Consider the following 13,757-nt stretch of genomic DNA (forward strand, 5'->3'; position numbering starts at 1 on the left):
AGAAAAAAAAAGGAAAAGTGTGTAACTAAATCCCTTAATTGAAGGCACTAATAATGGATTGAGAGCCTTTTAAGGTGGAATGTATATATTTTGTAAACAAAACTTGTGTAGGTAGGGTAATTTACTAAACATGAACATTTAGGATAATAAAGTTTCTAATAGTGTATAGGAATGAAAAAATCCCTTAATATTATCCATAACTCTCATGTCTTTTCATGTTTATAACTCCCAAATGCTTAATATGTAATTATATGACACCTTATTCTAGTTCTTTTCTCCCGTTTCTCTTCCTCTTTACATTTCACAAAACCCTAACTACAATCTGTCAATTTCCTTCGATTTTAATGGCTTAACATGGTATCAGAGCCATGAATTCGTTAGTTTCCAACGTCCTCAACCTAGTGATGTTACCCTCGTATGCTATTATCAAGGATTTCGTCTTCGTCAAAGATTTTCGATTTTTCTGATTTTCGTTGGAATTTTTCAGTTTTCGCTGTGATTTTCTTCTCATTTACTGTCGGAACTGTGTTATTGAGTTGGAATCTCTGGCGCTCCAGCAATTTTTGGTTATTTTTTTCACATCTAGGGTTTCGAGCACTTCGATTGGTATTCCGCTTGTAATTTTGTCTGCTGCATTTTTCTCCTATCAAGGCCTTTGCTTCTTCAGGTCGCGAAGAAGTCTGTTATCTTCACTCCTTGCTTAATATCTTGCATTTACTGTGGTGTAGTCATTTCGCCGACATATTATTTGTGCATTTTTTGCTGGATAATTTGGTCTGCTATCATGGTTAATTCTGATTTTGGGGTGACTTCCGCAACTACAAATATTCCTGAGCCCTCTAGTCCACTGTTTCTTCTCCCGTCTGATGCCCCTGGTGTGTCTCTTGTTGCTGTCCCATTTTCGGGCATTGGATTTGGGGGATGGAAGCGTAGTATGATGGTGTCTTTGTCTGCTAGAAACAAAATAGGCTTCATAGATGGGTCTTGTGCTAAGCATGTTGTGAATTCCTCTCAATATCGGCAGTGGGACAGGTATAATAAAATGGTAATATCATGGTTAATCAACTCATTATCCCCCAAATATAGCTGAGAGTGTGCAGTATTCTGAGACAGTTGAAAGTATATGGAAACAATTAAACAATAGATATGAGGTTGTTAATGGAACCAAAGTTTTTGAAATAAAGAGAGAGCTTTCTTCTACCTATCAGGGTTCTCTTGACATAGCTTCATATTTCAATAAAATTAAGAAACTATGGGATGAATTGGGGGCTATGCGCAGCAGTCATGCAAATTCCTGCAATTGTCTTGCTAAAGAGGGTCTTCAAAGGGAAAAAGAAGAAGATAAAGTACATCAATTCCTTATAGGTCTAAATGAGGTATATGTAGGGGTTAGAAACAATATATTGATGACGCAACCACTACCATCCCTTTATAATGTGTATAATATCCTATTACAAGATGAGAAATAGAGACAAGTTGTCCCTATCACTCAGTTCAACTCAGAATTAGCCTCTTTTAATGCAAATTCCAACAAAATTCTTCCTCAATTTCCATCTCAAAAATATTATGCACGGAGGGTAAATTTTGATCAGAACATCCAGTAAACCAATTTTGATCAGAATAAGGCCTCTTTGTCCTGCAAATACTACAAAAAGCCTGGTCATACTATTGAAAAATATTATAAACCCTATGGCTTTCCTCCAAACTTCAAGTTCACAAAGGGTAAAAGGTTTGGTACTGCTGCAAGTGTTGAAGGCTAGCCTTCTGGAACCTCCGATTCTGCTTCACTGTGTTCCTCATCTAGCCATGAGTCTTTAGTTCCTGGTCTCACCAAAGAACAGTACTCTCAGCTGCTTAATTTGCTTCAGCATTCTACACTAGGTGAATCCAATTCTCAGCCTGTCCTAATGGGTTCTGCCAACTTTGCTGGTAATACTTCTTCTTTTCCTTTGTGTCTAAATGGTAGTTCTACTATGCACATTTTAACTAGTGTAGATAGAAGGGTATGGATAGTGGATTCTGGAGCAACTGATCATATGACCTCTAATAAAAACCTACTTTTTAACATAAAACCTCTTCCGGTACCTTACTTAGTCTCCTTACCTAATGGTTATAAGGTTAAGGTTACATGTACAGGTTCTCTTACTTTGTTACCATCTTTCACTCTACACTGTGTTGTACATTCCTACTTTTCATTACAATTTCATTTCAGTCAGTAAGTTGATTGGACAATTCAATTGTTATGTCCTATTCGCTTCTTTTTCATGTATACTTTTACAGGCCCATTCTATGAAGAAGCTTCTGGAACTTGGTAGAATGGACCAAGGATTATACAAATTCTATCTTCCTGTTTCTGTACTTTCTAATTTTGTTGTTTCTGAAAACTCTGTTTCTGCTTTCAATAATGTGGTACAAGGTGCTGAACCTTTATTGAATGCAAATATACATGTGAATTCTAATTTTGTTGCCCCTTCTATCTCTTGTACCGCTCAACATGCAATGAATAAGAATGATATTCTTTGGCATCACAGATTGGGGCATGTCCCTTTTGTGCAGATGAAACATATTTCTTTTATTTCTCATGATTTGTCATCTAAACAATCTTTTATATGTCATGTTTGTCCTTTAGCTAGACAACCTAGATTACCTTTCCAAGATAGCTCTTATCTTTCCACATCACTTTTTTAACTTATCCATGGTGACACTTGGGGACTTTATCATACCCAAATATATTCTGGAGCAAAGTATTTTTTAATAATAGTCGATGATTACAGCAGGGCAACCTGGATCCATTTAATGCATTCTAAAAGTTATGCTTTCACTCTACTTAAAGCATTTATTGTCATGGTAAAGACTTAATTTAAACTCTCTGTCCAGAAGGTTAGAAGTGACAATGCTTTAGAGCTTGGGTCTTCTAACTCAGCCATTCAATTCTTTTCTGATAATGGCATCATCCACCAAACTACTTGTCCTTACACATCACAACAAAATGGTGTGGTTGAAAGAAAACATAAACACTTACTTGAAACTTCAAGAGCTTTACTGTTTCAATCCAAACTCCCTGTCAAGTTTTGGGGAGATTGTGTTTTAACAACAACTTACCTTATAAATAGATTTCCTTCTTCAGTCTTATCTCACAAAACTCTTTTTGAATTATTGTATGGAGTTGCTCCTTCTTATTCCCACTTGAAATCTTTTGGTTGCCTTTGCTATGCTACAGTCCCTAAGTGTCAGAGGGATAAGTTTCAACCTAGAGCTTTTCCTTGTGTTTTCATTGGGTATCCATTTGCTAAAAAAGGTTACAAATTATACAATTTACAAACTAAGTCTGTTCTGTTCTCCAGAGATGTTGTATTTCATGAATCTATATTTCCTTATGCTATTTCTTCTTCTTCCCCTATCTCTTCTACATTCTATGATGCTCCTATTGTGCCTCATATTGTTTCACCATAAAATGTTCCTTTACGTTCTCTTGTTACTTTACACACTTCTGCTAGTCCGCTACCTACTCCTGCTACACCTTCTGATATCCCTTCCCCTCCTGATAATATGGCTGCTCCTACTACATCTTCTAATATCTTTTCCTCCACTGATGACATGGATTCATCTGTTCCTGAGATTAGAATGAGCTCTAGAACCCATCAACTTCCTTCTCATTTGAAGGACTACATTGTTCAGCTTCCTCATTCTGTTTCTTGCTCCACCACTGCCTCTCTTTCAGCCTCACAGTCTGCTGTAGTAGATCCTTATTCATATACTCAAGTTGCTGCCATACCAGCTTGGCAAGAGGCCATGAGTAAAGAGTTTGAGGCTCTAGAGGCAAATCAGACTTGGACAATAATTGCCCCCAGAAAAGAGGCCAATAGGGTGTACAAAATCAAATATAAGATTGATGAGAGTGTTGAAAGGTATAAAACAAGATTAGTGGTCAGAGGTGATACCCAGGTAGATGGTGCTGACTTTACCGAGACTTTTTCTCTTGTAGTTAAGATGTGTACCATTAGATGTTTGGTTGTTGTTGCTGTTAAAAAATAATGGCCCTTATTTCAGTTAGATGTTAATAATGTCTTTTTTGCATGGGGATTTAGATGAGGAGGTGTATATGAAGCTCCCTCTCGGTCTTTCTGTTAGTTCATCTTTTGGGACTGCTCCCTTGGTTTACAAGTTACAAAAGTCCCTTTATGGGCTACGACAAGCCTCTAGACAGTGGTATGCTAAGTTGTCGAAGTTCTTTGTTCTAGGGGATACAACCACTCACTAAATGACTGTTCTTTATTTGTTAAGAAGTCTGAATTTTCCACAATTTTCCTTGCTGTTTACCTAGATGATATTATTTTGACTGGGGATGACTTGTCTGAAGTTTCTGCCCTCAAAGATTTTCTCCATGCCCAGTTTAAGATCAAAGATTTGGGGTTGCTGCATTACTTTCTGGGTATTGAAGTATGTTATCACACATCAGGTGTTCTTTTGCATCAAAGGAAGTTTGTTTCTGATTTGCTTAATGAGTATAACTGTAGTGAAGTGTCTCTGGTCTGTAGTCCTCTCGAACTTCATCATAAGTTGCATTCTGATGTTGGGGATCTACTTCCTCGACCTGACACCTATAGGAGTTTAATTGGAAAGTTAAACTTTTTGACTCATACCAGGCCAAATCATTATTTTGCTGTCCAACATTTAAGTCAATTTTTGAAGACACCTAGAGTTTCACATATGGGTGCTGCCTTGCATGTCTTGCGATATTTAAAAGGGCAGTTCTGATTTTGGAGTTTTTCTGAATAATTCTCCAGACTTCTCCTTAATTGCTAGTTGTGACAGTGACTGGGTTGCTTGTCCTGAGTCTAAACGATCTGTTACTGGTTTTTGCATCCAAATGGGTGATAGTCTTCTCAGTTAGAAGTCTAAAAAATAGCCTATTGTTACTTTGTCCTCAACTGAGGCAGAATACCGCGGGGTGAGCAAAGTGGTGGCTGAATTGGCTTGGTTAGTCAGGCTTTTGGCTGACTTAGGTGTTTCAGCTGCTGACCTAGTGTTACGACCCTAAAATAGACCCGGTCGTGATGGCGCCTATCGTAAAACTAGGCTAGCTGACACAACTTCCGAATTAACCATTTATCAATAAAAATCATTTTTTAATCCTTTAATTAATCAAATATCTCAAAATGTAAGTCTAAATAAATAGTGCGGAATAAATACACAAGCCCGACATCGGGGTATCACAAGTCACAAGAATCTACTAAGGTTTGAATACAACGAAGAGCCTAAAAATGTACTAAATACAATCTAAGGAAGATAAGAGGGAGAAAAGCAGTGTTGCGAACATCGGGCAGGCACCTTGCTAACTCCGATGACTCTGCCACTAAGCAATCAACACCCTCTACCTGGTTCAGAAATACCTAAATCTACACATAAGGTGCATGGAGTAATGTGAGTATGCCAACTCAGTAAGTAATAAAAGTAAATGAAAGCTGAGCGGTAAGAAATCACGTAAATCACGTGTCACGACCCGGGTTCGCCCTCCATGAACCATCGTGACGCCACCTAGTCCCTACGACTAAGTAAGCTTAATAATGCAAAAAATAAACCAATTTGCGGAAGAAAATAAATAAAAACCAAAATAGTGAATAAAACAGTGTTTAATAGTGCAGCTCGACATACACAATATCAACTCTCAAAACTAATACTTTTCCCAAAACCCGGAAGCTCATGAAATCACAAGCTAAGGATACTACATAGTGCTCTAACTCCAGAATGTCTAAAACAAAGTAAATAGAGAAGGGCTGTAACTACAAGAGAGAGTGGAGAGAGACTCCTCGGTCTGCGGATGCGGAAGATATACCTCGAAGTCTCTGAAGGGTCGCCTCGCCTCAAGGATGATAAGTCTGAGTCGAAGTACCTGGATCTGCACATGAAAAATATGCACAGAAAGGGCATGAGTACACCACAACGGTACTCAGTAAGTGCCAAGCCTAACCTCGGTCGGGTAGTGACGAGGAAGGTCAGGGCCCTACTGAGGTTAAATAAATATAAAGTTTGACAGTGTAGAACAGAACAATATAAATAGGTACAGTAGTAAAAGTAACACATGATATAAAGGACAACAATAACTATTATAGAGGCAAAGTAAATACAGAAAGAAATATGGCTCAGCACCAAATCATAACAATCGAGGATCTCCTAGGATACCGTCTTGTAGTCCCAAATATACATATCCAATAGATCTCCCGGGATACCGTCCCGTAGTCCACTCATAGTATGCGGGGATCTATCGGAATCTCGTTACGTAGTCCCAAATCTAAATACCCAGTACTAGGGGAATCTACCGGGTGCAGTCTCGTAGTTCCACATAACTGTGCATGAGGATCTACCGGAATCCCACATCCGTAGTCCCAATGTAAATACACAGCAGCAACATGACAATATTCAGAAATGTCAAATTTCATATTAAGGCAAATAAGTAATTCTAGCCTAGCATGTTGCACAGAATTCAGGTAAAGCCGTTTGAGCAAATAAAGCAATTAAATCACTTAGACATGCTTTCCTAGGCTAACAACATGCTTAATAGTACAAGTAATAAAACAGGAAAGGAAACATACTAGTAATTACTTAATGAAAACCGGATTTCCAACAATTAGCACAAGTACGCACTCGTCACCTCGCGTACAAGGCATTCAATTATCAATAATACCAAATCCTAAGGGGAAGGTCCCCCACACAAGGTTAGACAAGCTACTTACCTTGAACCAGCTCAAATCAATCCGAAAGCACGCTCTTGCCACGAGTACTAGACTCCAAATGACCCAAATCTATTCAATTCAATTTCGTAATGTAAATAACACTTCAAGTAAATGATTCTACAAAGAAATTCTAAGCTAATATGCGAAATTAGGTAAAATGACCAAAACGCCCCTCAGGCCCACGTCTCGGAATCAGGTAAAATTTACATTTCCAGAATCATCACACTCTCACCAGTTCAGTCATACCAAAAGCACCAAAATCGAACCTCAATTGATCCCTCAAATCATCACTCAAAGGCCTCTAATTAGTCAAGCTATAACCCCCAAATTACCACTAATTTTCCTTAATTTTTCATGCTTATAATGATAAAAATCACTCCAATAACGAGTTTAGGGACCAAAGACCTTACCCCAATGAATTCCTCCGAAAATCTCTCTTGAAAATGCTTCCCAAGGCTTCTTCCCGTTTGAAAAATGGTGAAAATAGCTCAAATTCGCGAAGGCAAGTATTTATATGTTTCTGCCCTAGGACCGCATCTGCGGTGCGGTCCCTCTTCTGTGAGGACATGGTCGCATCTACGACATTTCACTTAAAGCCCAGCCTCCGCACCTGTGGTTAACCTTACGCAGATGCGGGGCCGCTTCTGCGGTGAAGCTCCCGCATCTGTGGTCCCTGCTGGCTTCTCCCTTTTCCGCTTCTACGATGGCGATGCCGCTTCTGCGGCTATGCACCTGCGGGACCCAACCGCAGGTGTGGTTATGACAGAAAACTAGCAGCTTCAAACAAATTCCAAATTCTTCCGACAACCTTCCAAAACCATCCTGAGGCCCCCGGGACCTCAACCAAAGGCATCAACAAGTCTAATACCACTGCCCAAACTTATACCAATCCTTAAAACACCTAAAACAACATCGAAATGACGAATCAACCACGAATTCAAGCCTAAGAATTCCAAAACTCTAAAAATATGCCTTCAATCAAAAAGTCTATCAAACCTCGTCCGAATGACTTGACATTTTGCACACGCATCACATTAAACACTACGGAGCTTCTCCAACTTCCGGAATTCCATTCCGACCCTCGAATCAAAATCTCACTATCGAACCGGAAACTTCAAAATTCGCTTTCGGCATTTCAAGCCTAAATTAGCTACGGACCTCTAAAACACAATCTAAACACGTCCCTAAGCCCGAAATCACCCAACGGAGCTAACGAAACCATCAGAATTCCATTCTGAGGCCGACTTCACACTATCACACCTCCTTTTTTACTTACCTACACCCCCGGAAGGGCGTAAAGGAGTTTTTCCAATTAAAGGACAATCGGAATGGGATTTAATTATTAATTATTTAGAGTCGCCACTTGGGAGATTAATGGTGTCCCAAGTCACCGGTTTAATCCCGAACCGAGGAAAAATATGACTCTGTTACAGTCCGCGAACCAGAAATCCGGGTAAGGAATTCTGTTAACTCGGGAGAAGGTGTTAGGCATTCCCGGATTCCGTGGTTCTAGCACGGTCGCTTAACTGTTGTATTTGATTTTATCTGATTTTAATACATGTTAACTTATGTGCTTTTTATTTGTAAACCGCTTCTATTGTTATTTATTTTAGCAGAATTGCGACGTTGTGAAAACGTATTTCAAGCTACGTCGCAATCAATGCACCCGTAGTTATCAACACGTTTCGACTTCGCCGAGATTTGGATTTGAGTCGCATCAATGCGCACCCGAATTTTAAGAGGGTTATTTAATTAAATCGTACCTAAAGATACTAACATAGAGTTACTTTGGGGAAAACCCGTGAAGTTCGCTAAACGGCCATCCCAATTCTAATCATGTCGATAATTACTTACTAAGGGCCCCGCATTTATTACTTTTTTGTGTGGTGAGGCTCGTCTTAATTTGTAAAGCTCTTTTCTATCATTAATTATTTTTTATAAGAATTACGATGTCGCGAAAACATGTTTCGAACCACGTCGCAATCAATGCACCCGCGGTTGTTGACACATCTTGGCTTCATCGGGATTTGGATTTGGGTCGCATCAATGCGCACCCGAGTTTAAGAAGGTAACTTTATTAAGAGCGTGCTTAAAGATTCTAACGTATTGTTATTTTGGGAAAGGCGGTGAAATTCGCTAAACACCATTTCCTAGCCTACACAATAGAATAATTGTGTCATTAACTACTTGGCGATTCTAATTGATTAAGCCTACAATTTGTTGAATTTGAAGTTGAAAATCTGGACAAAAATACCAAACGAATGGGCCCTAAGCTCACAAAGCCCCACCAGGCCAAAGCTGCGGACACAGCCCCTTAAAGCGTATCGGCGTTAGGCAAAAACAGGCCCAAAACTGGGCTTGCATTCGCACAGCCCAGGGATTGAATCCTTGGGTCTTATTTCAATTTCTCGTCTAGCCACAATCTGGGCCGACTGCAAATTAGCCAAGCCCAAAATTGGCCCAGCATGAAGCTGTTCCCAATTTATCTTAGACCCAAAGTTAAGACAACCAAGCGTGTTGAACTCTAAATTAATTGCAACTTTTGCAGATTTGATTTCAGCATACCGTGAAACTTAAGCAAACAGAAAATGATAATGGTATAAACATGAAATGCTTAATTTCAACGATCTCCACCCCGGACTATACACAAGAATCTGAATACCCAAATGTCCAATTAAACAGTTCTAAACCATGTAACATTCAACATGTAATCTACCCTAATGAACAAGTTTAATTATACACATTCTGCCAATTACATAACAGGTGAGTACACTACTACTATTATCAAAGACACATGCTACTTTCAATTGAATAACAAGCCTTGGAACACTTCATTTCAACTTCAACATACATCATTGAGATTAAGGGAAATGTACCTGGAAATTGGAATATGAAATAGAGAAAAGGTGAGGATTCAAGTATTTTGAACAACAGCAGCAACAACCCAGCAATGTGATACCACAGAAACACAGACAGATTACTTCGAAAATCATAAATGCAAGCCAATTTCCACAGATCAGTCTAACATACCCCTGTCCCTCACAGCTGAAACCCAACACTAATAATGAAACTCTGAAACTGTTTCAGATTTCCATATTTGATGTTTTATTTTTTGAATAACTTAGAATTGAAATGCCAACTAAAATAAAGAAGGAATGAATGCTCACATTAAAGCTTAAGGCTCAAGGCAGAAAATCTGAGAGCCCCCCTTTCCCAAGGCATCTAATGCCCTTTTATAGGAAAACCCCAAAGAATAAACTAAGTTCTGATTTTTCTAACTAGTCCCTCCTTACTTTCACTTTGGTCCCTCTATTCTTATCTTGCTAAACAAGTAACTGCAGTGTACTTATTAAAATTTACACTTGAAACCCATTCTAGAAGGTCCTAAAGCATTCCTCTACCCATACAATACCCATACTGCCCTTCCCTATACCTTGATATTACTATTCCTATCAGAACTACCCTTTTCCATACCCAGATTACCCTTGAAAGCCTCTCAGAATCACTGATCCTACCCTTATCCTTAATAACTAAACCCCATACCTTAACCCAGTCTGAAATTAAGCTAAAATCAATCAACTAACAATCATAAACCAACTAAAGTTAAACACCTAACAATCAGAAACCAACTAACCAGACTGACTGACCCCATCATGTTCAATTAACCAACTCAAATAAGCTAAACGAAAGCAAACTGTGCTTATGATACCATGATTACATTAAAAGAACTTAAACTAATTATGAAATTATAATCAAGAAATTATATTCATTCAATCAACTAACAAACTCAGCATCAACAATAATTAACAGAAACTGAACTAACACAGTTAAACCAAAGAATAAACAGGAAGATAATGAACAACGACTGCAAATAATACTTTAATCATGCGAGTAAAAGAAACAGTAAAAGAAGAAAAGAAGAACTCACAAAGGAAAAAATGGCTCCGGCCAGTCATGAACATACGAACCCTTTTAGATTTTTGACGCGTAACATCCCTAACCATGTGTTCTTACACGAGAACACATGGTTAAGGGTGCTACGGTTCGCAATCAGAAGGGTTTGACTTTAGGGTTTGGACCGTGATTCCTAGATCTAATATTTGGGTCGTTTCAGGGTGATTTGGAAGGAAACAACCACATATTGGTGTTGAGGAAGGGCTGGGGGTTGTAGGGTGTGAATTTGGGCCGAGTTGGACAAACTATCAACTGGCCGGAAAACTTCAAATCAAGATTCGAAAAGTTTCGGCCCTATTCGAGGCAAACCACCGAGTGTAGTAGCAAGAGGAGGGTGAGGGGAACCCATGGTGTTAATTTCAGGGTGAACGGTGTAGGTCACGTTCACCGCCGGCAAGGGTTTTTAAGGCGGCGCGGATTAGGGTTAGGGAAGAAGGGGTGGGGTGAGGAAGACGATGTAAATGGGGGTAGGGGGTCTGGTTTGGACATTTATATACTGGGAACCTCGTTAGTTCCGGACCGTTGGATTGATGAGATCCAACGGTCCTGATCCAAAGGCCTTGAAACGACACCGCTTCATTTAACAGGGGGGCGGACCGGGTTGAGGGTTTGGGATGGACTGGTTGCAACGGGTTAAGGTGTTTGGGCCTGAAATATTTCTTTGATTTGGCCCAAACTTGGCCAGCCCCTTGCTTCTCACTTTAATTTCCTTTCTTGTTTTTTTTTATTTCATTTTATCTAATTATTTTCCATTTTGCAATTTTGTAATTATTTTCTGATTTTATAGAATTGCAACAATTAAAGTAAAGTCCTAATATACTTCAAAAACTAAAACTGACTAATGCCTAGAATTGTTAAAAAACTATTTCACGACAAATTCATAATAAAAATCATTAAAATGCGAAAGTGAACTAATTTTTGTGATTTTCATGTTTTATTTTAAAACAAATTAACCCTTAATTGATACTAAAACCTAAATGCAAAAATGCATATTTTCGTACTTCATAGAATTTAAAATGCGCAAATAGAATGCCACAATTATCGGAAAATGACACAAAAATGCACAAAAATTGTAAAGAAAATAAAGAAAAATTATTTTGTTTGGAATTTTGGGAATAATCATATTTAGGGCAAAAATCACATGCTCACAGCTGCCCCTCTTTGCTTGAAAACATGATATATTTTCGGGCAAAGATAAGTGAGCAAATACGAGCGATTTTTGCCTGTTCGAAAATTCCGTGTGAAGCATTTTGAAAAGCTTGACCGCATCCTGCTTCGGAGGTTGCCTACATATCCTGGGCTAAACAGGAATCAGGTCAGTGTAGTTCAGGAGTGTCTGGTAGCTGGGACTACCAGGAACTGTGACTGCACTGTGCTTGTTGCTGTTGCTGCTGCTGACCTCCCTTATTACATCACGTCAAAGATAAAGAAGCTAAACTAAACATGCTTTATAAATTATAAAAATCCTATCTAAATTCTTCAGACTTGCTCTTGTACTTCCTTGTTGCCTTGTTGTCTTGTGTTGCCTCGCTAAAAATTCCCTGTTGCTATTTCGATTGGTTAACTGAGATGTTCTTCTCTCTCTCCAAACTGCTGAACCTGAGTAATCCTGAACTCTAATGTACTCCTCTGTTATCCAGGCGGGTTCCTGACTGTCGACCTTAAAATTGAAACTACTCCTCTATTATCCAGGCGGGCTCCTGACTTCCGAACTTAAAATTGAAACTACTCCTCTCTTATCCAGGCGGCTCCTGACCACTGAAATTCAAAATACGTGTCTCCGTTCTCCAGGCGGACTCCTGACTTCCCAAAACTTGAACTGTATGCCTCTGCTCTCCAGGTGGACTCCTGACTGCTAAATTTAAACTGTATGTCTCCATTCTTCAAGCGGACTCCTGATTGCTAAAGTTAAATCTGTATGTCTCCGTTCTTCAGGCGGACTCCTGATTGCTAAATTTCAAAAATACATGTCTCTGTTCTCCAGGTGGACTCCTGATTGCTAAAATTAAATTGTATGTCTCTGTTTTTCAGGCGGACATCCTGACTTCGAACTTGAAAAGTATGTCTCTGTTCTCCAGGCGGACTCCTGATTGCCAAAAATTAAAAGGTTTGTCTCTGTTTTCCAGGCGGACTCCTGATTACCAAACTTGAAAAGTACGTCTCTGTTCTCCAGGCGGACTCCTGACTCCTAAAATTAACAGAATGCATGTCCCTGTTCTCCAGGCGGACTCCTGACTGCTAAAAATTAAAAAAAATGCATGTCTCTGTTTTCCAGGCGGACTCCGGATTGCTAAAATTAAAAAATGCATGTCTCTGTTTTCCAGGCGGACTCCTGACTTTCGGGTATCTGACCTACATCCTATTATCCAGGAAGGTCCTGACAACTTACACTTGTTTTAATCATGCCAACTTTGTGATCCAATTCGATTCCCCTTATGCACTTCAAGATTATCTTGTGTTCAATCAAACCGCACTTTGCCATTCCCTTTTCAATGACTAACTTTCTGCCCCTGTTACAATCAAAGAAAATTTCGTTAGTTCAAAATGGTGGTTAGTTGATGGCATTTTGCTGAAAAACCCTTCCCCTGCAATGCTTTGTGTTGACTGACTTCCACATGCTGTTTCTGAACCGCTTGACTTTCTGACCAACTTTTAAATTTCCCGTCATCCAGCGACCTGAGTGTTTTACACCCCTTATGCTGTTGTTTTCCCAATCATTTCCCCGATAAGACATCCGTTAATTCCCCGATTTCTGACCACCTGAATGCTTTTATACCCATACTGTTGTCTCATCTTTCCGACCCTTTTTGCTTGAACCTTCACATTTCCCATAACATTTCCCAAATATTCTGCCAATGCAACTTCCGGCGCCTTCCCCTATTCCATTTACATCATGTTGTTTTTGGCATGCTCCGACCACGTTGTGCCTTACAATTCCGGGAGATGGTAGTGAGCTTTGAAGTCCCTTCTGCCCGCTTTGGCCAAAACTAGTACTGGAGTATCTCTGCTAAATGAAGACCCTTAACAGAAAATGAAATGCAACGATTTTTGGAATTAAGGATAAGAAGA

At 39.3% G+C, this 13,757-nt stretch overlaps 1 protein-coding gene across 1 annotated transcript; it reads left to right on the forward strand.

Moving 5' to 3' along the window:
- Nucleotides 1-784: 784 nt before the first annotated feature.
- LOC142162366 (uncharacterized) lies at nt 785-3,453 on the forward strand. Its single transcript, XM_075218713.1, has 6 exons — nt 785-1,032; nt 1,145-1,376; nt 1,620-1,729; nt 1,805-2,003; nt 2,281-2,616; nt 2,878-3,453. Exons 1-6 carry the CDS (start codon nt 785-787, stop codon nt 3,451-3,453), a joined length of 1,701 nt encoding a protein of 566 aa, XP_075074814.1.
- The last annotated feature ends 10,304 nt before the right edge of the window (nt 3,454-13,757 follow it).

Source organism: Nicotiana tabacum, chromosome 1 (genome assembly GCF_000715075.1).
Source record: "Nicotiana tabacum cultivar K326 chromosome 1, ASM71507v2, whole genome shotgun sequence".
Classification (NCBI taxonomy): Eukaryota; Viridiplantae; Streptophyta; class Magnoliopsida; order Solanales; family Solanaceae; genus Nicotiana; species Nicotiana tabacum.